The 27,041-nt window shown below is 30.7% G+C and overlaps 3 protein-coding genes and 1 non-coding gene across 5 annotated transcripts; 1 reads left to right on the top strand and 3 right to left on the bottom strand.

The window, feature by feature from the left end:
* Window positions 1-2,082: 2,082 nt before the first annotated feature.
* LOC114390452 (F-box/kelch-repeat protein At3g06240-like) lies at window positions 2,083-7,540 on the bottom strand. Its single transcript, XM_028351191.1, has 2 exons — window positions 7,138-7,540; window positions 2,083-3,388 (listed from the first exon to the last, which is right to left on the bottom strand). The coding sequence occupies exon 2, from the start codon at window positions 3,241-3,243 to the stop codon at window positions 2,113-2,115; it is 1,131 nt and encodes a 376-aa protein (XP_028206992.1). The 5' UTR covers window positions 3,244-3,388; window positions 7,138-7,540; the 3' UTR covers window positions 2,083-2,112.
* On the top strand, window positions 5,441-5,513 carry TRNAR-UCU. Its single transcript has one exon. It is a non-coding gene; the product is annotated as a tRNA-Arg (tRNA).
* A 9,902-nt stretch (window positions 7,541-17,442) lies between the features above and the next one.
* Window positions 17,443-19,125, bottom strand: LOC114389348 (light-harvesting complex-like protein OHP2, chloroplastic). The gene is made up of 2 exons (XM_028349996.1): window positions 18,604-19,125; window positions 17,443-17,835 (listed from the first exon to the last, which is right to left on the bottom strand). The coding sequence occupies exons 1-2, from the start codon at window positions 19,035-19,037 to the stop codon at window positions 17,721-17,723; spliced, it is 549 nt and encodes a 182-aa protein (XP_028205797.1). The 5' UTR covers window positions 19,038-19,125; the 3' UTR covers window positions 17,443-17,720.
* Window positions 19,126-20,316: 1,191 nt separating this feature from the next.
* On the bottom strand, window positions 20,317-25,652 carry LOC114388998. 2 transcript variants are annotated; one of them, XM_028349563.1, is made up of 3 exons: window positions 25,490-25,652; window positions 23,825-24,414; window positions 20,317-20,659 (listed from the first exon to the last, which is right to left on the bottom strand). In XM_028349563.1, exons 2-3 carry the CDS (start codon window positions 24,367-24,369, stop codon window positions 20,587-20,589), a joined length of 618 nt encoding a protein of 205 aa, XP_028205364.1. In that variant the 5' UTR covers window positions 24,370-24,414; window positions 25,490-25,652; the 3' UTR covers window positions 20,317-20,586. The 2 variants fall into 2 exon arrangements, with proteins under 2 accessions (XP_028205364.1, XP_028205365.1); XM_028349564.1 differs by having other exon boundaries at window positions 23,825-24,353.
* Between the last annotated feature and the right edge of the window lie 1,389 nt (window positions 25,653-27,041).

Raw genomic sequence — 27,041 nt, 5'->3', positions numbered from 1 at the left:
TCAGAAAGTCTGGCAAATCCTCTTCTTATTTCTTACACTGATTTTCTTATCAGTATGCTTCCATCCAGGAGATAAATTTTCACTTTTTTGCTAGATTAGTCTTCAATTAATAAACGTAGGCATTGCAAATTTCGAAGCATACCTAAGAATGTGTTAATGTTGGCTGTGTTCCTATGACAGAGTGATAGACTGAAAATTACTTTCTTAGTTACCTAGTAAACTACATCTTCTCTCTTGCCATTGTACTTTACAGCAAAGGACAATTCATCGCCTTAGTAATTCAGGAAGATAATAAGATACAAGCTGATGATAGTTCATTTTCCCTTTGTACTAAAGCCAAATGATCATTCATCAACTTACAAATTAATGAAGTTACTAAGACTTGGACTACCATGATTCATGCCAAAGGCAAGTAAAAAACTGAAATTGGTGTGACATCTTGCACCATTCCTGTCACCTTAATGAGGAAAGGGATAAAGTCATAAAGCGCACTTTAGTATAATTGTTATTGTAAAGAAAGTTAATCATTTCATTATAATATTAGTCACTGTACCTCTACTGATTTTCGATCCACTGAGGGAACTACTAGCATCAGCTTGTTCAGTTATTCTCTGTCAGAATACAGGAAAACATTACATGCTTACTCACAAACAAGATTCAAAATTGGGCAAGCAACAAAACAAACACAAAACTATGTCCAAACAAGATCAATAGAAACTTTTTCATGTTACAACCAAAGGCGCCTCCCCTGCCACCACTTGCTTATACATTTGTTTTAAATGCTGAAATAACTTTTGGATCTTAAAATTAAGAAAAACTAAAAATGTATAAAAATGACAAACACAAAAGAAAGGTTTTAATTTAGGGTGTATTATGTCCTGCCTTTAATTTAACCACCAGTTGAAGAAGAATGAGTCAAAGAAGAGATGCAGACAACTACTATTTGCTGACAATTATATTACTACTTCAACAAAATGGTGTGCATTCTCAGGTAAGCAACACGCAAATGAAACAACATATCAAGCTTAGTACATACCAACTTAAAATGCACACAATAAGAACCTAACAAAAACCTAAGCCATAAACAAGATATAATACTGAACCAGAACCCTATAAAGAATTAAGTTACTGTAAGTAACATATGTTAATAACCATCTCTTTCAAAAGATGGACCTTTTTGTATCAAATGCTCCAGAAATACACGTATAAACCTTAAGTGGGAGAATGAATCACCTAACGAATGTACGTTGAATACATATCATCACCAACCTCCATACCTAAGTTAGGATCAATTTGATGCTCCCACTGCATCACTGCAATATTCATGGAAGAAATAGCAAGAAAAATAAGTTCATAGATTCATAAGCTTTAAATAGAAGAAATGGCGTGACAAGAACCAACCCAGGCATAATCGCCCTATCGGTGGCATACTGCCATTGACTATAATGCCAGATTAGTATCCACACAATATGTTTTCCCTAAGGCTTTTAACGGTTCGCACGGTCAGACCAGAAAATTCATATTCTTTAATACATTAGTCATTACAAATGGCAAAAGATTAATTACTTTAAATTAATTAGGAAGTATTTAGTGTAGCATTTTTGCCTGCAAAAAATAGGTAGAGTAATTTTTCTCTAGTGCACTGCTTGGCTACTTATTCATGCCAATACATGGAGTAAAAGTGCAATATACTGATAAATATGTCTTCATCAAAGTAATGGTAATTCAAGTGTTAATCAATGCATGGATATAAAAATAAACACCTTTAATTTGGCATTGAAGCCAAGATTGATAATACTGACTTCACATATTGACATGTAGCTTACACTAAATAGGACACACCATTAATAGTAACAGTTGTAAATTTGGTTACGTATCATGTTAGCAATGCCATAAATTCACTGTTAAGCCTATGCTAAAACCTGTGAGAGAATGGAAGTATACAAATTGCAAACAACGACAAGATAATAACATCTTGAATAAATGATCATAAAACATAACATAATTATGAAACTACAGTTCCAAAGGAATTCATCCCTATTATTTTTTCACGCTTTATTATACCAGAGGAATTCATAAAATCATAATATTTCAAAGCCTAATTCTTCTCATTTATTCTTCTAGCTTACTGCCACTTGGGAGTGAAAGTAGAGACTCTGTATACACAGTCACTTGGTACCCCTTTGGACCATTGCAATAGGATCGATGCTCTTGCAACTGTCCCTTGTCATTACATTTCACCAATCCAGTAGTGCCAGTTATCCCAACAATATCACCACTTTTTGTACAGCAAACTTGGGAGAAGTACCGATTAGGAATGTCATCAACACACACAACAATAGTCTTAGTCCAAGACGACTGCACTTTGTATTCTTTCATGACCCATATTTCTGTGGAACAGTAATACCCCACAACACATATACTGAGACATTCTCCTAGTATCCCCAACTGACAAAAATTATAGTCATAGAAGTACTCAATGTCAAAATCAACGGGCAGAGGTATCTCTGAAAAACTCCTCTCCATTAAATCAAACACAACTACAACATGTATTAATAAATCATAACGACAAGTAATCCAATGAAGAGCACCATTCAAGAGCGACCCGACTCTAACATCATGAAAATAGTTCATATAAGACAAATGAATACCTTCAATTTCTTTCCACGCATTAGCCCTGAGAGAGAAAAACTCCACACGGGTTGCATAATCATCTGAGCTTGGGTTGTTAGAAGCTTGAACCACCAAGTAATCATGAGTTGATGGGTCATACCCAAAACCATAGAGAAATGTGAAAAACCTGACATCCATATCGGACACAATAGGTGAGCGAGGTACTTGTTTGTGAACACCTGTGGATGGATTCCACACGTGAAGACTTTGACAACAATCCAAAAGTACAAACCCCCGACATGAACCTAGGATTCTAACATAATAAGGTTTGGGTGGCAGAAAGTCAAGCTTCAATGCAGCAGAAGCAGAATTATCGTGAAGGGATGCATTGAAGTCTATGGATCGGAATTCACGAGCACAAGGTGCCAAAAGCACAAGTCTTTCATTGTGTATGGCGGCTTGTTCAAAATGTGATATTGCAAAGTGAGGATCAGATATTAAAGAGAGCCATAACTTGCACACACATTTGAAACGCACAAGAGACTTCACTGGCAACCTCAACAAGATTTCAATTATCAATTCTTGTGGCAGAAACACACTCCTTACTCCTCTGAGGTTATCTTTTCTCATTGTTGGGTGCTTTGATTATTCTGCAGCATAACTCAGATATACACATATATATATATAGAGAGAGAGAGGAGATAAAAGACGCGCTCACAATTCATAATTGTTCCTTCTCTAGTACTCACTTCTTCAGTGTTTAGTACTCTTCCTCCTGTAAGATAATTGTAGAATGGTCAACTAAACCATGCATCTATTCCAATTGCTAAAAAGTATGGTAAATTCTACACCATATATACAGTTAAAACTCTACAAATTAATAATGTTAGGACCGGAAAAATTTAATTAATTTAGAGAGTTATTAATTTATTGATAAATTAATAATTATTAATTTAAAGAGTTTTTAAGTAATTATACTGTATATGCCAAATAAAAAAGCAAATTAGTCTATGCTTCTTAGAATTACGTTGTAGCGAACCTTGAGACTCAATGTAAATTAGTAAGTACTGTGTTCATATGCTTTGGAAATCAATAATGACTTTTGAATTACAGATAACTATTGAATCATATTTTAATAGAGTATAATATTTTTTTTTCAATTTCTATGAATTATTAATTTATGATTTTCTTGGAATCGAAGATTATAAAGGGATTTCACGAAAAATTATTATCTTATTATTTTATTGAATTTTTTAATTTTTTATATTGGTCCAAATCGGAATCGGACAAATTTATTATTTTAAAAAATTTATTAATTTACTAAGTATTAATTTAAAGAGTTTATACTGTATATAAGTTTTGAATGTTTTGATCTTAAACAAATGATAATAGGATAACACTAATCAAATAAACAGGGACATGACAAAGATCATTTTTCTGTTACTAAATAAACCATTGAACAATTTTGCTGGGAAACATTGGGTGACAAGATGACATGTCATTCTTCCGTCTGAAACTTCGTTAACGACTGTTAAAACTAAATGAAAGATGACATGGCTTTGTTAATTAACAAGTCATTTTAATAATATAGGAACTGGAATGGGAATGAAGATTTCCATCTTTATTACACAATATAAAATTATAAATGTAATTTTCTTAGGATTGATTTTAAAAAATTATGAAGCAACACAGATTAAATAAAGATAGTTAGGACAAAGTTCATTTTCCTGTTACTAAAATAAATTATTGAATGACTTTTCGTCAAGTATAAAATATTCATATACTCATTTTTATCCTCGCCTCTCTCTCTCCAACCTCTGATAGTCTGATGACCTACCCTCCTACTCTTGCTTTGATACTCTCGTTTAATAAATTATATGTTGTATAATATAATACTCCATTATATCATAGAAGATATAATAGGTGAGAGTGTCATTTTTATATGATAATGACTTATAATGATTATCTACCAATAGTCAAAATTAAATGTCTTATAACTACTTAACATTCATGCGACTTTCTAAAAATTTACATTGATTTATACATTTTAATCTTTTCTACTCATAATAAAATCTAGTTGTCTAAATTTATTCTTTTTGATCTCATAATAATGACTTTCTTACTAGTTAGATGTTCTTAGGAAATTTTGAATTACTCTCCAAATCCATTAGCAATTTGATCTTTTACTCAATATGTTGAACTCCTCCAAATGAAAATAAGATATTTGTAAAGTCACTTTGACACTCAAGTCAATAATAAGTTATAAATAATAAAATTCTTGTAAAATTAAACGATGAATTACCTGTGTATCCCTCTTATTTATAATGGTAGTGTGTATGGGTTAGTGAGATAGGTGATTACTTAGTTAGTAGACAAATAAGCAGTTGAGGGGTTATTATTCACTAATAGAGGTCGATTAATACACAAGTCCCTCAAGTCATGAGTACACTTTTTATGTAAAGTGGCTTAATGAAAAAGTCAATTGGATTATTTATGATTGAGATGTTAGACAATTCCATAATATTAAATAATAATATAAATTATATTAAGATAATTAATACCTAAAAATGATATTGTAATGAATTTTACACTATTTTATTTATATACATTGTCATATGGTAAAAAGTTATCATGTAAAGTAAGCGTTTGTTTTGTCTTGTTTTTCTCATGTTGTATGATATGTATCAAAATTAGTCTCAGTTTAATTTTTGTATTGGGTCACACCAAAAATGGATATATATGTACTGCTAGTGCTTTGTTGATTTGCATTATCAGAAGTTCATGTAACTTATGGTTTAAATATTGAGAATGAAGCTTTTTAGCTAAAGCGCCCATGGCCTAATGGATAAGGCGCTTGACTTCTAATCAAGCGATTGTGGGTTCGAGTCCCACTGGGCGTGTTATTTATTTCTTAAATAGATTTTTATTTTTTTATCCTTTCATTCTCCTCATCATTCTCCTCACAAATACGCAATATTTAGGATTTGAAAATATTAAAATCACTCAGAAGTTAAAAAAACGTGAGAAATGATAATTTATTTTAAGCTAGAAGAGTTTACACCAACAAATATTATTCTGGTTGCTGATGAATAAATTTATATTCAATAAAGATGTGAGTTTATTGATAAATAATATATAAATATTTTTATAAATGTTTATTGAATCTTGAATTTAATCCTTTGTGATTTCTTAAGACTTAATTCGTTTAAACTCTCTGAAGAAAGAAGTCTAGAGTTTACTTATAAGTAGGAGTTAAGATAGATGGAGTCAAACTAGGCCTACACCTAATATGAGTTAAAAATATATGATTTGAATTTGATCTATTTACCTATCAATTATTTATCTGTCAAATGATTTTTTAAGGTTTTAGGGTTAACTTATATAAAAGCCTAACCTAATCTAAAAACATGTTTAAAGGTCTAATTTGTAACAATTTAACACTAAGATAAATGTAAAAATATCATTATGAGACTTTATAAGAATCCAATATAACTTATTTAATGATATAATCATATTTTAAGGTTTAATATAAACATTCATAATAACTTATTTAAAAATATATTTTGTAATATGATATTTAAATAATACATAGTTTTTTTCCATAAACTTAATTATAAGGTTTAACTTAACTTTGGGTAAATCAACTACATTTAAAAAGATAAATAATTATGTTTTTTTAATTTACTATAATAAATTCAATATAATAATAATCATGAATATTTATTTATAATTTTTTAAATAGGCTAATTTGTTAAACCTAATAGGCTTTTTAAATAGCCCAGGATTTAACTAATTTAATTAAATAAGTTTTTCTAAAAATCTTAGCCTGATTTATTTTCTAAAAGTATCTAACCTAACCTAGGCCTGATATAGCCTAAATCATAAGTCCTATTGAACAACTAAACCTATACTCGTAAGGCATAGCATAAGAAGTGCCATTTAGTTCTCTTAATTTTCAAAGTTTTAAATTAGTCTCTCATCTCAAAATTTCATACAATAATTTATAGAGATATAACAAATTTTGATATATCTTTGATTTATAAAAAAAATTCAGAAAAAGAAACATGTAAAATATTTAAATTAAAAATGAATGAAATGCAACAAAATATAATTTTCTTTTGTTATTGAATTGCTTGATATATTTTTCATGGGGCAGAAAACACGGGAAAAGTAAATTTCCTGAAAAACTTACCATATTTAAATTGATCTCATTTCATATTATTATTATTATGGTGAATCCTTTACACTTTATCATCATCTTTTTTTTTTTTCTCCCCATCTACTCTGTCACAGGCCACCGGAGAAGATTTCCGGCCAACATTTCTAAAAAATCCAACTATCTATCAGAATCAACCAACCAATTGTACTGCACCCTGAAATAATGGAACCTAACATGCATAAGGTTTAATTGAATTTTTCTTAAGGAATCTAACTTGAGTATTTGAGAGAATCATCAACATCAACAATGAAAGATTAAAGGAATATATATCTAAGCTTCAAAAGGAAGAGAAAGGATATTCATACACTACAAGGAATGAATTATTTGCTGTGTCGCGGCAGCACCATGAAGCATCCACGACACCTAACCAAACCGTTGGAGTTGCCAGACGAACAACTTCTGAATCTTCCACTCTTCTCTCCGAACACTCTGTGACTTCCTCACCTCCGCGGCGCCGCCGGTGTAGACGACGGAGACGTAGACGCTCGGCAGCGGCGCGCTCTCGCGTAAGCGCTCGTCGACGCTGAGGATGGATCGGAAGGCGCGACAGTCGTCGAAGGTGTGGCGACCGACGCAGAGGCTGGTGTAGTAGGCGGCGGCGGTACAATCGAAGTCCGGCGTAGGCTCGACGGCGGAGCTGGCGGCGCGGGGGAGGGAGGCAGAACCGTGGCAGTGGTAAGGCCAGTTAGGCCATTGCCTTACACGTCTCACCAAGCCCTTAATATTTTTTTTATATATGTACTTATAAAATTAGTTTAAATTTAAATTATTGGGCAATATAATTTATTACATTATTTATTATTAGTTTGTTAGTAAAATATATTATAACATTCAAAAAATATCTATACAATAGATAGATATTATAAATTATTTTAGAAGTATATAATTATTTTTTTTTAAATTCAATTTTACATCATTTATATTATAAGATACTGATACAATAAATTACTATAAAATGAAATGTGAAAATTACTTTAATCATTAAATTTTTACAAAAGAAAGTGAAAGAATAAAATGGAAATAGATAAATTATATTAATATTAGAATAAGAGTCGCAAATAAAATTTGTCTAATGCCAAAAAATTTGTAGACACGAAGAGGGAGGTTTGGGTTTTGACGCGAAGCTGTGTTTTTTGTTCTCTGTGTGGAGGGTGCATGTAGTTGAGGAGAAGAAGAAAGGTGGTGATAAGTGATAAGGGGTTGATGATGTATTATAATATGATGGCATAAGATTAATGTAAAGATTTTTTTTTTTTACATCATACACAAAAGAATTATCTGTGTTATTTTACCTTTATGAATTTATAAATCAATAATATATCATATCCCTGTTATAATTTCATTGGATAAATTTGTGATAAAAAATTAATTTAAGCAATTAAGAATCGTGGAAACTTACCTTAAGTAATAAAAAAAACACTAAAAATGTAACTGTAATTTTAAAATTATGCATTTATCGAAGAGTAGATGATAAAAAATTTTAAAAATACATTTGCCCTAACCATGCCTAATGGCGTCCATGTTCTTACTTTTTATAACCTGAAATGTCTTGTTCTTTATATACGGTATATATACGATATAGAGTTTAATATGTATTGTCAATAAAAAAAAGTTTTTATATATATTCATTATCCACCTACTACTGTTTCATTCATTTCTCCCTTATGTAATGATTTATTACAGTGTTAAAGAAAACAATTACTGTAAGATATGATTGTAGTGTGCAGGAGAAGAAGGGCTTTATCTGCATGCTCGGTAAAGGAGAAAGAACAAGCCTTTTTAAAAAATAAACCAAGGTATAGGTTCTCTAGGAAGTTTAGCTTTTATTTTTACGGATAAAAAAAAAAGCTATAGTCAATTATATGAATAGTGATTTTTTTAACCAATGTATCTTTCAATCGAAAATCAAATTAATCTTTTGATGTATTGATATGATATTTACATCTTCTAACATATATTTTAATATACGCATGATTTATAAACTCGGTTTATGATCATATACTTAAAAAATAAAATTATTTATCAATTATCTCACACTATATTATTATATGAATAATGATTGCAAAAATACATTCCAAAATATTTTATTAAAATGTTACAAATTATTAAAGTAAGATTCTTTATTAAATGAGATTAATTTAGTCAAATAAGCACTTTTAATTTAGTTAAGTAAATTAAAATAGATTTAAAAAAATACTTATATAACTCTCCAAATCAGCATATTACAACTTCTTAATTAATTAGATTAGAAAGGGAGGTTCTTTCAAAAAAAAAAAAAGATTAGAATGGGAAGTATATGGAATTCAACTCAACAACTAAGAAGGGGTACGTAATTGAATAAATAGCATGTAGAATCATTATTTATAATCATGAGGCGTGTCGCTATTTTTTAGCTTTTATCCATTTCTACTCTCTAAATTAACCCTTAATGCAGACTGGAAAATAAGAAACCTTGTTTTGTATTTAAAAATTTAAATATCTCGTATATTGTATGTATAAATATTTCTAAATGTAAATTTAAAAAATATGCTACTGATAATAATGATACATAAATTAATATAAGAAAAACTATAGCTAGCTAAAAAATTTAGACTTTGAAAAATATTTAATAATATATTATTTTGATAATAATTTATAAGTAGAGAAGTATTAATTAATAACACATCTTTTAACATTCAGGGAAAAGACACCTTTTAACGCGGTCTTTATTATTACTTGATTAAAATCTATTATAATCTACAAAGTTATTAATTGAATTCATTAATTAAGAAGTAAGATTAAAAATTTAAATTTTTAATAAATTTTAATCAATAATAAAGAGTGTGTTGCAAGCATTTTTTTATTAAGTATCAATTATACTTAACTTATTAAATAAATTTAAATATTAAGTAAATTAATTTAAAAAATAAAAATATTTTATTGATAATTCTTTAAAATATTAATTTTTTTATGTAAAAGCTCATTAAACAGGCGGATACAGAATTACAAATTTTACGATAAAGAAAGTAAAAATAAAAAAAAAAATCATTTTAAATGAGAAATGAGGACATAGGAGATTAGGAGTAGATTGGCTAATAATCGAGGTTTGAGATTAAATCTTCAGCTTGGACATAGAACAAGGACTAGAGGTAGTAATTAATTTCAAAATAAGCAAATTTAATGGAAAAAATTAATTAGGTGCCAAATAAATTTTTTAAATATCTCTTAATTAGAAAAATACATTGGTTATTATATATACATATAATAAATCATAAATTCATTATTTTCTTATTCAAGATTCCATGAACAAGAGGCAATTTTCTTCTTTGCGTGTTATATGTAGCATTATGATGTCTGGCTTTGCCGTGATAAAAAACAATAATATATCATGTTCAACCCCTTTATCGAGCACCGACCAGCTTTTATCAAAAGCAAAACCAGGTTATAATATAGTTGCATGGTTGCTTTCTGCATGAAAAAATATTCACACTTTAAGAGAAGTGTTCCCATTGGCCTCGGTTAATTAATGGAGACCACAATTATAATTGTGATGCAGTTTTGTAACAATAATTCAACATGATCTTCCTTCTTTATAAAAGATTAAAAAAATGTTTATCTTTTGTAATCCACCCCTATAGTTTTTAGAATAAATATTCTCTGTATTTATCATCTATACTTTTTTAACGGTAAGAATTAAATATAAGTATCACGTATTTAATATAACTTACACAGTCTACTCAAAATTGAATCGACTCCTTCAGTACACTATGATTTATATGTAAATAACAATAATTTTTTTATACTTATTGTGATAATTATCTTAATTAAAATTATATTAATGATAATTTCTTATTAATTGATAATATTTTTTTTACATTATCAATGCATCGAAATTAAAGCCTGGTTATAAAGTTTAGGATAAAATATAATTTTGATTCATTATCTAAATTTTTTATTATATTTTCATTATCAAAGTTTTAAAAGTTTACTTCAATCTTTTTATTTTCTTATTAAACTAAATTGGTTTTTCAATTATTTTTTTTTACAAAATGTATTAATTTTGAAAAACATCATAAATATTTGTTTGATATTTTTCACGTGTCTTCAAATTAATTAAGTTAGTATATTAAATTGACAAATTGATTAGCTTAAACACATATTTTAAGATATAAAAGTAATTTTTTAAAAAAAATTAGGACCCTAAAACCAAAACTTCACATGGGGAACAAAATTATATTTTAGTCTAAAAGTTTAATAAATTATGAAAATAATCTTTATAATTATAATCATTTAAATTAATTTCTAAAATTACAAAAATATTTACCAAAAATAAATTATAATTTATATCTATTGATCATTTTATTTTGTGGCGTTAAAGGAGTCTATTAATTTAAAATAAATTATGAAATTAGTCTTTATAATTATAATCATTTCTCTATCTTTAACAACAAACTATTCGCTTTGGTCATATAACTTTAGTCAAATTAATCCCTAACTCCATCATGCATCAATTACTTTCCTGTGGTCAGGACCAAATCTAACGATAATTGTAAAATTCATGAACTCGATTAATAATGATTGTTAAAATTAGAGATTAAATTGACTACTATTATTTATGTCATGGATTAAATTGATAAATAGTACCAATTTTAAGTAGTATATTAAATGAGATATGGCAAAGTCTGAGACTAATTAAGTTTATTTCTATATAATAGTATGAAATAAATTGACTAACATATTTTTTTGTAAATCAATTGACAAACATTTATAAATGTGAAAATATAGTACATAACTCAGTTTTTGCCAACTTAAGCCTATCCTTAGCTCCCTGCTTTATTTTTCTTTCTGCAAGATCTTCTTCACGCATAACTTTGTGTAAACTGCACATTCGATCTAAATGCATGATAACATGGAAGTGTGAAAAACTGAAAATGTATTAATTAACTTTAGAGAAAAGATTAAAAATGTCCCAAGGAAAATTAATAGAATTCTCTCCTTGGGAGTAGCTATAACAACTCTTCCAGTACAAACGTATCAATTAACTTGTGACTATTGAATAACACGCGCACAAATTAAAAAGGAAAATGTCATGATGGTTAGATATTTCAATAGATCCATGATGATGGACAAGAACCAGCAGGGTCCCTTATTTTGAGAATCTCTTTGCCAAAAGGCTAGCAAGCTTTCCCTGGTTTTGGTGTTTGGACTGTATAAAAATTGATAAGATGCTGCTTCCATCTTAATATAAAGAACTCAAAAAATTCATAGATAAAAACATGAGGCAAAGACCACAAAGTTCACATATCTCTTTTCATTTGTACATGTATTATTATTTTTTAATTTAATTAAAATACATCTATAATATAGAAAAAAAATACATTATTACCCAATTTATGAAAATAAATTGTTTGTCTTATAATAACTACTTTTAAAAATGATTCTTTGAAGATTAAATTATTCTTTTAGTTCTTTTATTTTTGAAAAGTTTAAAATATGAACTATTAATAATGTATTAAAATATTACTAGCAGTATTTATAGTGTATTTTTTTTTTACACTAATATGAAATGGAAATTAAACTCATTTTGTCTTTATATTTCAAAATTTTCCAATTTGAGAAGATTATGAATAGACAAAATCGACCGACCCATTATAGACACTAAACATTTTGCAGTCTACAGAAATAGGATAACTAAAGGTGTTATTGAGCCAGTTGCACTGGTACTCTTGGTGCCGTACATGTGGGTCCAAATGTATCTCCAAGTCTTTATTCTCCATTTTTTTATAATTTTTGGTATGACCACACATCTACAATAATCATGTAGAGACGAATTACCCTTTCCCCTAAGGTATTATTATATTAATTAAATTCTAATACGGAAAGTTGGATTTGAACAAGATCTAGAAATGTAAAAGTAGAACCTGAAGAATCTTAATTTATACATTTTTTTTAAAAAAAAATCATTTAAGTATGGAAGTTTTCCAAGGAAAGGATTTATGATATCCATTCATCAAACATTTCACAAGGAATGCAGAGCCCAGTTGGTGTTTGTCCCAATTTCAAAGCTAAAAATGTTATCAATTTGGTCAATCATAAATCCATAGGGTAATTTCTGCCATAAGATCTGAAAGCATCAAGGTAATCTTTTCATTTTCTGAATTAAAATACAAGGCCCACGGAGCATTGAGCCACCAAGTTTGACATACAGTGGAAAAGGACTCCGTTTTGCGATTCATATTGAAAAGTGAAAACTAAATGTACATGTAATAGACCTTGCAAGTGCCAAATAGCCATTATGTTACTAACATAGGTTCACCCTAACCATATCCTTTAAGCATGGGGTTAGATGTTCGATTTTCATATCTATATACAAAAAATTTCTAACAGTTTTAAATTGCAATGGTAAATATAATTATTATCACATTAGCAACATTTTTCACAATGTTAAAAAGTACAACAAAACTATAACCTCAATCACAATTTAAAACCATAAATAATTAGTCTCTAACTTTTAAAGGAGATATCCTAAATTCAATCAAAAAAACTAATAAACATTAAGATCAAACAAAATTTATTGAAAAATATCTAAATTTCACATCGATTAAAAATAAAGATAAATTAAAATATATAAATGGAAAACAATCAAGTTAATTTTTGGAATTGAATTAGCATCTCACATTATTTCTTCTATTTAAAAAAGTCTTTGTGTTTTATCTTCTATATATACAAAACTAACCAAAGAAACAAACTTCCCTGCCCCCAACTAAGCAAGTAGGGTCCCACTACACTAGCATGTGAATCCAACCAAATTGTTTCATGACTAGTAGAGGCCCCACCACCCCATCACTCCCATCCCATGCATGGACCCTCATGCCTCCCACAACCCTGAATAGTAGCAGCTGTCCAACATCACACATGGGTGCCACCACACTGGATCATCATCATGTATTGTTTGTTGCCCTTCCTCTAAAACCCCACAACCTAGTAGTCATTTAATACAAACATTTCCTGTTTCATGCAGTGTTGAAACTTGAAACACCAAAAACCGAAGGGAATGGAGAAAAACAACTCACTCCCTAAATACTCATGCTCCTACTCTGAATTTGGGTTCACGGAACGATCAAACTCATACAATTTCAACGGGCCAATCCAGAAGGGAAGTGGGTTTTCTGCAGCAAATGATCCAGAGCTTAAGAGGAAGAAGAGAATCAAGGCGTATAACGTGTTCACTGTGGAGGGAAAGCTTAAAACAAGTGTTAGAAACGGGTTCAAGTGGATCAAGAACAAGTTTGGTGACATTCGCAATGGGGAGTGAACTATCAACGATTGATTAGAATAAAAAGTGGGTTAGCTAGTACTTTGAAGGTATGAAATTAAAGGGAAAGAAAATGAAAAGAATATTTTTCTTGTTGTATTTATATATCTTCAAAGGTATACTTTTATCAAGTAAGATGTTTTACACGGAAAAAAAAAATGAGTGTATGTTTTCTTCAATCAAAATGTTATTAAGGGTTTCTTGGATGGTCTTGTATAAAAAGCAAAGTAGCATCTGTTAGTATTATATATATTGTATCAGGCAAAAAAGAGTTCAATTAGTATGTATCTAAGAATTGAGTGTAGTTTTGTACTCCTGTTCCTGTCTTTTGTTCTTTTCTTTAGGAATAGGATATAATTTTTGTTCTTCCTTCTAGCTATTATCTAAAAACAAAAAGATTTGAGGGGAGGGTTACAATTAAATCCTATTTAGGTTTTCTCCTGAATTAACTTGAATTTTAACACTTGATGCTTCTTTCATATAGTTGAGATAAGTCTAATTCAAGATTAGCTTGACAAAAAGTAAGTTGGGCTTGTTAAGAAATTAAACCCAACTCATCAAAAGAATATCTAACTGCAAGTTGTCATGAACAGCATGAGGTAGTCCAAATTAAATCAATACACAATTAATCTTGGGATTTAATTTTCATATTCATATGGGTTTAAGATTTTTACAGTATCAATTAATTAAAAAATTACCATAAGCATTACTTTTACAATCATGATTATAAAAGCCTAGAATATTGCAATATCAACTAATCTATAACTAAATAACAATACAAAAAAATTATACTGTTAATACATTATAATTGAAATCTAAATCATTTTATTCATTAATATACATTTATTAACTTAAATATTCATTAGTGATTACATAAACAAAGTTTATTATTGAATACCAGTATCAAAATTAAGATTGAATCATTCAGAAAATATTCAAGTTGAATTCTTTACAAAAATAATTTTTTATTTACTTATCTTTCCATTAAACTTCAAATTAATTAGAGTTAAAAACAAAAAATAGTCAAAGTTTATTATTCTCAAGTGAGGACAGATCTCTCTCTCCCATCTCTCTATATATATATGCATATCTTTATAATGTTTAGCGTATTTTTATTCTTTGAATATCCATTCGAGATTAACACATGGTCAAAATTTATTGTTTCTCACACTTTCTTTCTTAATGAGCTGGGTATCATGGGTATTTTTTAATCGATATGAATATTTGTTTCACACACTATTTAGTTATAACTTGAAATACAAGATTGAAAAAAAAAGTATTACACATTTATTACGAGCTAGGTAATAAAAAAATAATCACGGGAATATTTTATTCCTAAGAAAGACGTCATATCAATTAGTTCTACCAATATTTAGTCTTGGTAGAGGAGGCTCGAAAATTTTTTCCCAAGCAACAGGAGTACCTTTTTATGATTAGGAATTCATATATGTCCTCTTATTGACCACTTTTCCTCTATTCTCTCATTGTTCCTTCACGATACATGCTTAAATTTTTTCCAATCTTGCAAATTTCATTCCTATCTAAATAATGTTTCTGCAATTTGATTTATTATCAATTTCATTTTTACATTTTATGATAATTTCTCTTTCCCTCCAATGTTAAAATAGGCAATTTTTCTCCTCTTTTAATGATTGTAATCATCGAACACATGGGAGGAGACCAGGAGTGTAACAAAAGTTTTTGAAAGGTGTTTTAGTAATTATAATATATTTCTAGAAAAAAATAACTCAACAAAATATGTTTTAAATATTCATGAGAATATAAAAAATAATTCCAAAAAAATTTAGTAGTTAATCAAACATATTTTTTTAATAATGTCCAAGAATAATGTTCTTATTTTATATTCACAGAAAAAAGTATTCCAAAAGGAATAAAAAAATTCCTATACGAAACAAACAACCCTCTTAACAAATGAGTTATACTTAATTATAGTAGTTATTTCAAGTGACAGAGATCGATCATCAAAGTAATAACTACTATATTAGTTAACCAATATTGACTTATGTTTATTTTTTTTTAGAGGACTTATGTTTATTTGAACTTTGTGTTTTCATTAAAAAAAAGTAAATAATCTATGCATTATATACTTAAAAAAGTTTATGTATTATGTATTTATAATAACAATTAAAAATACACTTTTAATCCTATGTTTTAGATATATTCATATTGGTTTTTTATTTAAAAAAAAATCAATTTATTCCTTTTTGAAGTAGTCAAAATGGTCCTTCAAAATAATGATAATTTTTTTATTTTGGAAGGTGCGCGATTTTGACATATTTTTGTTGTTGGCGACACTTGTAACATTTTACGTCAAGCATTGACCAACTTCTCTTTTGAGGATCATCAGTTTTTTTTTTAAGCAATAAGGACATGGTGAAAAAGCTTGAGTTCTATTGCTTTGGCCACTATTTCAAAATCTTCATGCTTCTCTTTTTTCTTGATTTTGTCACCATTGTTGTTTTGTAATTTTACTTGAAAGCACCCTCCATAGTTCCTTCTTGTCTCGGCGGTAGCTATAGAAGCTTCATATCTTTTAGATACTATTACAAGAATATTATAGTATCTAAGGTTAAGTTTGCATCATTTAATGTTATATTCGAATTATTTAAGAATGATTTTTTAATTTAATTGCAGCCTTTTTTTCAAATAATATTTTCTTATGAACTTTACACATAGATATAGTGTGAGTAGCATGTGTAATTATAGGGAATATGGAAACATAGACTAAAGTTGCTACCCACATTAATATGAAAGCATACAAGTATTTTTTTTCAAATACAAGTATGAGTACGAGTAATATAATAATACCTTATTCAAATCGAACTCATTGTCATTCTTACTATCATGGCCGTTTCCATCAAAGATAAGAGAAAGAACATGTGAAAAGCTTGCTTCTGCTTCCATTTCACATGTCTGTAAGAAGATACCTCTTAATTTTTTATAGGAAAAATATTTGTCAAAAGGAGAGCATATATTTTATGCAAGGAAGCTTATTAAACTTTTATTCCTAGACTTTATATATAGAATTAAGTGTGATAAGAAAATTCAAATATCATCCTAATGTTAAAAATGAAACTATAATAACATTTTAAGTCTAGATGATATCATCATATTTATCTCAACAACCTAAAAATTTAAGACATAATTACAAATTCTTAAAAATAAAATTATCCATTTTCAAACTACAGATATCTAGGCATATTTTCAACCTAGTTTACACTGATCTAACGACCAACTTTTCCGGAGCAAGAACAATGCAGTACCTTAACAAAAAAGCTGGTATGCAGTCAGAAAAGAAAAAAGAAATAGCTGGATAGTTATTAATTAATTTATGACAATCTTACATATTTGATCTGCTATCTAATGTCTTAACTATAAAATTGTAATGCGCATGAAATTTTTCAATCTCGAGGGAGTCCAGCATAATGGGAAAGGAAAATCACATTCTTGAGATGTCATCAATGTGAAGAGAAAGCTTGTATGATATAAATGAATTACAGAACAAATGACTCAACATTGTTTACACCAAGGACAGCAACAAGAAAATATTGACAGTATCTTATATTGATGTATTCATTCCAAATCTACTATCCCAAAATTCGATAGAAGGATCTTCACTTGATCAACAAAGTCTGAACCTGTTGCATACTCTGTTAGCAACCCTACAGCAAAACCAAACATTGCCCATCTGTAGAAATGAAATTACTGATTAGTAAGTCAAAATACAGCAGAACTTGCAACTGATAAAATAAAAAAAATAAAAAAAACCAGCAGAACTTGCACAACAATGCAGATTCAATTTAAGTGTGACAGGTATTCAATAAATAGAATGACAATTATTAAACACAAGTAGCTGAGAAGATGATGCTTTGAATCTTAGCTACTTAGAATTTAGCTAATGACATGGATGAAGATAAGTCTCTCAGTTATCCATAGAAAACAAAGTCAATTGCATCTAATTCGTTTTGTTCTTGGAACAAAGAAGCTACTATAAGGCATAAAAACTTTATGTTTCCAATAGATTGTGATAGAAATTTTTCACAATGTTATTGGGCTTAACTCCATTTTACAGTAGTGGCTCTTCACATAGCCATTTTGAAAGAAAAGTAAAGAAAAAAATTGTAAAATTTCAGCATCTGGCAATGTAAATGTTACTGTTTTCATTGCAAACAACAGTGAAGCTTTTGCAGAACAAAAAATTGGGTATCCTGAATCCTAAATTAGGCCAATTTTTGGTTATCCTAAATTGGGCATCCTGAATTTGGCGAATTGGGTATCCTGAAATCTTCACAAAAAGAGCCCAAATTTTGCCAATTGAATTAGGAAGAAATCAACCAATGAGCAAGTCACAACTCACAATTAACCAATTGTACCATCATAAAGAAAATGCAATTAACATAAACCCCACCTAAAGAGTATCTCTAATTTTATACTATTCCAATAGCAAAACTTTTACCTTCCATTGCTAATCTCATTTTTCCCGATGAAACCAAAGAAAGGACCCTGATCTGCTTGTTCAAGCTTCTTCTGTTTGAAGTATTCCTGCAACTCCTTAGCCTTTTGCCTCTGAAACTCCAACGTAATGACGTTCTTATCATCTCCAACAACAGTAGCTGGCTTCTGTGGGGGTGAAGGGGATGGTGGAGGCTGAGAAGGAAGTGTTGGCTTCTGAAGCTGAGGGGCACTTGATGATGATGATGATGGTTCTCTTATTGGGGGTGCCACTGGCCTTCTTATAGGCCCTTCAGCTTGAGAATTCCTTATAGTGACACTGTGAGGCTTGGAAGAAGAAAACCTCAAAGAATAGGATGAAGTTGATGATGAAGTGCAAGATGGGGAAGAAGAACATGTTGGGATTTTGATGCATGGGATTGAACATGCCATTGACATTTCTGTTTTTGTTTTTTCTTTTTCTCCTGATGCTAACTAACTATGCTCAGATTTTTGTTTTATTTTTATTCTGCTTTAGCCTTTTTCTTCTATTGGCTTGGACTTTGTGGTATCTTATCAAATCAGAGAACAGGTGTGTGGATAAGGTATGACTAAGTTTCCACCAGAAAGTGGCTCAAGTTCAGTGGGTGTTGTAAGTGTCTTTACCACTGAAAGCTGACCACTGAATTTTATCTAATTTTGGTGTAAAAAACACAAAGGATAATAGATACTCACATTTTTTAAGGGATATATACCAGAGCTCTCGATTTTTTATTTTTTATTTTTTTTCTGTTGGAGCTTGGAAGGGTTTCGAAGATTTTAGTATTAAAATTGTTGTGTTCATATTTAATTCATGAACTTCACTCAAATGCATTAGCATACTTTTGAGTAAAAAAAACTTGTGCATTTATCTAATAATACTCAATTTTTTTTTATATAGAAATATATAATTGGATCCCAATTTATTAAAGCAAAATGTTATTATAGAGAGGAAGAGAAAGAGATTTACTAATGTATACTAACTTGTTTTTTGAAATATTTTAACAGGTTACACTTTAGATGTATTTTAAGAAAATTGAAAGTTTAATAAATTAAGAAAATTGAAAGTTTAATAAATTTTAAGAAAATTGAAAGTTTAACTTATTAAAATGATCCTTCTAAAAGATAAGTATTCGTTACTATATTAGCAAAATACTATTACAAGATGTATCACTACCTAACACATAACTACAGCATAATGCAAACTATATTTTTGTTATCTCACTAAATACGAGAAAATCAATCGACTATAAGAAATCAGTTGTCATAGTTTAGCACATGAAAAGGTTTGCCATCAATAAGCATGTCGAGAAAAACAGGACAGACAGTCCAAAATCAAAATCGCAAGAAAATTGTTTCCCCGTCTAGACAAGATAGAGTCAGAGTGCTAATATTTTCCTCTTGTGCACAGAGGCACATATGCTTGGATTGCTCCCCCTCAACACCCAAACACACACACCAAAAGTAATGAATAAAATAATCTAGATTGCTCTAAAATAAAGCATAAGTTAATTCCAAGCTAGCATCAAAGGTTCACTTTCCCTGTCAAGACAGCACTGATTCTTTACAAAATATTACATCTGTGTTTCTTTCTTCTAGATAACGCCAGAGCATAAAACTAGAACTATGTTTGAGATATATATATATATATATATATATATATATATATATATATATATATATATATATATATATATATGAACCTCGGAAAGCATGAAAATCATGAATCAAAAGCCAAAGAATTCACACGACAAAGATTATACAAAAAATTATGAAAAGCAGAACAAAATTGAAGGCCACAGCAAGCATTTATAGACACAAATTATCGCTCAGGCAAGAAATGGTGTATAAATCTCCACTAGACTGAAAAATATCTGCTCCTTTTCCTCAAGCTGAGTGATGGAATATGTTAGCAATCAACAACTTGGCGCCTCATAAATGGATCTGTGTCATCCTTTGGAATGCCAATTTACATAATAGCACAGGAACAAGTTTTGAGATTCCCATTGTCAAATTCATCAACTGACTCATCATCCACTTCGCTGCAATTTAATAAGAAAAGGAACAACATAAATATATGGCTAGGTAACAAGGTTAGAAATTTCCATTACATCCAGCTCATCCACAAATAATAAAATGTTTTGCAACATCATATATAAAACTAATGGCTGTCAAGTGTCAACTAGTCCAGTAAACGATAAGAAATTGAAAAATACATTAATTGTATCAGCCTAATTAGTGACATACTTTTTAATATAGCACATGGAGAAGAGAAAACATGGGCGTTACTATTTGGAGAGAATACTACGGCCATATGTTAGTCAATCATGTAAAGCCCCGAAAATTGAATGAATAAGAGCTACAGGTAAAGGCGTAAAGCCTTGTAAAATGGCCACAAACTGAATGGACAACATCTAAAGGTTTCGCCTCTGCAGGCAATGATTTAGCCATTTAAGCAGTTGCTTGAAAAGAAAGTTCAAAATATTATTTAGACAAAACCCTCAATTTAGTCATCTAAAGTTGCATACACCACCACATCAGTCCTTCTAAAATTTTAGAAGCAAATTGGAAAAAAAAAAAAAGAATCTGAAGGACTAATTTAGCGATAGATTAAATCCTCGAGGAAGAAATTCGGCGATCAAATCTTTAAAGAACTAAAGGGTAAGAACAAGAATCTTTGAGGGACTAATTTGGTAACCATAATTTTATTAGGATTAATGTGATAACGTGTGTACGCTGGAGGATCAAATTTAGGGAGTTCTATTTTGCTTAAAAAAGGTTGTAACAGATTTACTCTATCTGATAGAAACTAGTAACAAAGGTTGTCAAACTTGAAATCCTACCTAAAATTAAAAAAAAAATTATATTCACACAAACACACATACAAAATTGGGGATGTTCATCAAATTGGACTTGATCTAATGAACCTAATCATCCAAATCAAACCAATTAAATTAGTTTGCTTAATTAGTACACTAGGGAAGCCATCTTTTTGGGGGGGAAGGATTAGAATACTGGGCAGCTGCTCTGGTGTATAGGGGAGACCCTTTGGAGGAGGTTAACTACTTGAATCTGCATTCAATAATAACAGAAGCCTTTTCAATCCTTTCTCTTTCTTTTTGTCTACTGTCATACTGAACTGTTAATTATGGTTCTAACAGAACTGAAATTTACTATCGGAATCATCAGGAAATTCAGAGAATAGGACAGAAGCCTTTTCAATCCTTTCTCTTTCTTTTTGTCTACTGTCCTACTGAACTGTTAATTATGGTTCTAACAGAACTGAAATTTACTATCGGAATCATCAGGAAATTCAGAGAATAGGACTTTAATTGCAGTAACATAATGCCAAAAATATCAAAATGGAAAAGAAATATCAGAGAAGGATGCCTTGTTGGAAAGAAGCCTTAATTTTGGTCACCCCTAACCTGCCTTAATTGTGGCCTGTCACAGTTTGCAAGTGTATTGCTCCTCTACTGTCTATAAGTGTCTTAGTTAGACAAATTTAACTGACTCTCTGTATATATAGGGTTCTGAGAACAGAGACTCGGTGCCTTTGCATTGTTTACATTTCAGAAATACAATTCCCACCCAATTCTTTCTGACACAGTTGGTTGTCAATATCTCTGAAAGGGCTACCTACAAAGAGGCTAACCAGAAATGCTGGAGTCAAACATCTTAGTGTGCAACTGCCCAGTGCCCAGACATGAGCTCTGAGGGGTTTGAGATCCCACATCAACTAGTTATAAGGCCTAAATAGTGCTTATAAAGCTTGAATAATCCTCACCTTGTAGAGTTGAGTTTGTCCCTAAGCCCAAGTTTTAAGATAGTATCAGAGCCTATCTTAGATCTATAGTTGAGCCATCTCATAATCATACTCCAGGCCCATAGCCCTGAGCATAAGGGGGGGGGGGGGGGGGGGGGGGGAGGGGGTTGGAAAATCATTTCAATTGCCAGCTCGACTTAATTGCAGCCTTTTTGGTTGCTAAGGTCTTGGAAATGACTACTTACAAACGGGTTGAGTGAAGCATCGTAGTGTGTCAGCCAAAGTAATGCTTATAAAGCTTGGGCAATCTTCACCATATAAGCCGGTTTTGTGAAGTTGAGTTAGGTCCTAAGCCCAAATTCTAAAACTTATGAAATGAAATATTAGCACTTAATTAGCCAGGCAGTGATTACCCAAAATGTATTACCTGGATAACTTTATACTGAACTGTAAATTTGAAAACCACTAACCAAACAGCACTTTGGTATTAATCCTATTGATTATAGCAAACCAAAAAAATGAAAGACCACTGCACATACAAGTGGCTGGAAATTTACAAAGAGAACTCAGAAGAAATCTATATCAATTAGAGAATTGAGTGGCACTATGCCCTATGGAAATTGGACATACAAAAATAAACACCATAACTCCATTAGTAATAGTCAATGAAAGACTTCCATGTCCCTATACTGACATTGACCTTTTATTTCAGCTAAGGGAAGTCCTTCAAAATGTTCAATGGAGAGATCCTTCAAAATGTTGAAGTCAGTGAGTAGAGAACACATGGTGAGGAAAGGGGCCTCCAATTTATCACAAGATAAGAATTACCTAATAGAAGAATAAGAAAATCTAAGTCTTAAGCACAATCAAATTATTCATTCAAACAGATTGAGAAATAATGCAGCCGTATTTAATCATCTGAACCAAGGTTATCGATTAGGCTTGTTCAAATTCCAAACTAGTTTGAGGAACAGAATCCGTTGGACCTGATAGCATTTGGAAAGAACAAAACATAAAGCTTCGTACGGTTCAGAATATGTTCCTGCAAGGTGAAGCCATATATATGCCCGTTCTGATCCGAATTCAGCTCACACTTTGCCTCACAAAAATGTAAACCATTTTCACTCAAAGCCCCAAGCCAAATTGCTGAACGTTTCTTAGACCTTTGGTAACAATAACTATCAGATACTTAGATTAGTCAGAATAAAAGAAAGGAGAAGAAAGGGCTGTACAAACATATGTCTTTCATTATCAATCACACAAAATAAAGTACCAGGAGTTCCTAGTGATAAAATCTAACCCACGAGACAAGAACTTTTTTACAATTCATCACTCAGAAAGAAAACTGATAAAGAACACAATAACAGCAAAAATATCTGCACTGGCCACTGAGTATGTGAATATTTTCCATAATCGATAGACAAAATAAAAATTCAAATACCTGGGCTCAAATTCCCGTATTTCAACAAGCTCACTACCACAAGTATCTGTCCACTGCACTTTCCTTCTCTCTGTTTGACCAGGAAAATCATTCCCCTTTCCACCCGGTGCCTCATGTTCAGTAACAGTTTCAACAGGAGCTGGTTTTTTGTTTTCTTTCCTTTTTAAGCTACTTTTAAGTGCAACCTTTCTACTATTATCATTTGCATTAGCACAAGGATACTTGCCCTTGTGGGAAACCAGTGTACCTGAAGAGACATCATGATGTTTGGCAGGGCCTAATTTAAGATTAGATGTAGTGTCAAGCCCTGCAGAGGCGTGACCAAAGCAAACGAAGGAAGTGCACCCACTGGAGATGCAGTTCTTTCTGGAAGCCAGCTGGAGCTCGTGGTCAGATTCTTGGCCAACCAACTGGAACTGGTTCCACGGCAAAACTCTCATGGGTTTATCGTCACTCCTCTGACCCAAGAGGAGAAGGGTCAGACCCTTACTATACCCTGAAGCTGAAGATGAGAAGAATCCTCCCCCTTCTACTGTCAATAACATCAGTCCGGCTCATTGGCGCACCAGAAAACTATTTCAATATATGGCCTTTCACCAAAAATTAATTATTTATCAGCATGATCATGTCAATTTTTATCTAGTTATCTTGTACACCATTTTTTGGTAAAGTATTTTCTATTCCACTTATTCACTCAATTATTAAAAGATAGAATATGCTCAGTTGAATACATTCAATGTTTGCATGACAAAAAAGACACATCACAGTGAAGATGCATACTTGGAATACACTAGGACAAAAACAAACACAGTACCAAACCACTTTAAGACTTCCAAATGTTTCTTAATGCTCCAATAATGTGTTAAAACCATTGTACAAAGTCTCAAACAGCAAAATCAGTGCCAAAAGGAATCAAACTGTATTTGGCCAAAATCATCGGAACTGTTCGAAATCATAGTTCTAGAAGAAATACTTTTTTTTATGATATTTCAAAAAATTCCTGTTGATTCATCACAAAAGAGAAAAAATAACAACACAAATATCAACAATAGTCTTATCCCACTAGGTGAAGACAGCTACTAGGTAAAGTGAACTACATGATCGCACAACCCCAGGCTCGGTTAAAAATCAAATAACAAAATTTTAAAATCCATAAGGAAAAATGGCAAAAGAAGAATATTTCAGCTTCAAGGCAACCACACCCAAAACACATTTTAGCATGCAGTTCTTTCTTTCTCTCTCTCTCTCACACACACACAAAATCTCACTTTCACAAAAATAAATCACCAGGAACAGCTAAATTTTTATAATATTTTTTTCAAAGTGACATAGTTATTCTTCACCGAAGTAATCTTATTCGAACCGTTTAGGACAACTATGAATAATAGGTGATTAACACAAAACTTTCCGTCCGAATATTTAATATAACTATATATTCAGGACTCCAACTCGAAACTATTGACTAAGCTGAATTAGTAAAACGTAAAACAACTCAGCTTGGTGGTATCTAAATAAGAAGAAGAAGAAGAAGAAGAAGCACACTCAGAGAACAAGCGAGAATCATAAAAAAGAGAACAAGCGAAATTCAACCGTGTCGGTTCCCTTTCACTTTCTCGGGAAACAAACGGAAAGATGAAAATCGGGGAAGAAGCGAATTAGCAGTACCAAAAGCGGTGTCGGAGAATCAGCAACGGAGATCACCGGCGGAGACGCTTTGAATCGGCGGCAGCATTCCGATTGCCACGTCGCAACAATAAAAACTCGGCGTGGAATTGAGCTAGTGAGGTGTGAGGGGAATGAATAAAAGAAAAAAAAAGAGAGAGAGAGAGTGAAAAAAGGGTTTATTATTTTGTTTCTCTTTTTTATTTTATTAGGTTCGGATTATTTTAAAGGTGGATAGCGACAGTGACCCAAAGATTCATCATCATGCTATCGGTGGGGTCCAATAAATGTAGGCGCAAAGCCGCAAGGGAATGTCATCATCTTTTGATTCTTTTTCTCTATTTTCTTCTTTTAACGTGCTTTAAGGAAAAAAGTGATATTATTAGGTGAAGAATAAATGATATATATATTGAAATTTTAAATATTTTTTATATTAGGTTTGTTGAGCCTCTGGCGTGAAATTTTAATTAATTTATTTTATAATAATTATCTTAAAATTATATTAAAAATAGTTTTTTGTTAGTTAATTGTATGATAACTTTGGTATTTATTAATTCTTACTTAAATATAAAATTAAAGTTACTTAATCAAAAGAGTTGAGATTGGAAATAAAAGGTAGGTCTAATGGTGAAAGAAGAAATTATGGATATAAATCTTCCTATTAATAAAAACTAATAATTAACATTGATAAGAAAAAAAGTTAAGGTTAATAAGAAGTTCAAGGATAGGAGAGTTTCTATGATTTGCATATCATTTTCGACCTCCCTTGGTGGGAGTACGGAACCTTCAAGAGGAACGACGTTGCAACATCCTCTATGAGACATGGGATTAGCATTGCTCTACCAATTGCAATTCATCTAGGTCTTTCATTTTATTTGTGTCAATGCTGTCTTGGCATTGCCATGTTCATCCTCAGCAAGAGAAGGGAATTACAAATAGTAGAAAGGAAAGTTGGAATCTACTATCTAGGAAAAGATATATCTATAAATTGTTAGGTGAGTGGGATGTTTATGCACTTTGGGGTTTGAAATGTTCAATCCTCAATGCATATGGAGATTGATTGCAGGGATTTCAATCTACTATCTATACGAGCATATTACTATATAAATATTTGAAACAAAAAATAAAAGTCTTAACTGTATTTTTTATCTTTAATTTTTAACTTTTTAGCAAATTTTGCTCCCAACCTGTCAAAAACCTACAAATTTTACCTTTCATGGTTTGTCTTTGTCAATAAAACAAATACACAATTCAATTCTTAATTTATAAAATAAAATTTGTACCATGGTAGCAGCTTCAACACAAAATAAAAAATAAAATAAAAAAATAGGCCTTGCAAACCTGACTAAAAGTTGATGAAAGGCTTGTAATAAATCACTTCCTAGCCATAACCCGAAATCCTAATTATACTAGGAAATTACATCCCATATTTCTAGAGAAGAAACCCTAGACGTGGTCTCAATAACTAGCAAATTATGAGATCTCATTGAAATCCTGATTTGAGGGAAAGATATGTAATTGTTGATAAAGTTTTTGCATACGCAATAGCTTCTGA

The sequence above is a fragment of the Glycine soja genome, chromosome 16 (assembly GCF_004193775.1).
Source record: "Glycine soja cultivar W05 chromosome 16, ASM419377v2, whole genome shotgun sequence".
NCBI lineage: Eukaryota > Viridiplantae > Streptophyta > Magnoliopsida > Fabales > Fabaceae > Glycine > Glycine soja.
Note: the sequence above shows the minus strand (reverse complement) of the source record. Positions and strands in the feature narration are given on the sequence as shown.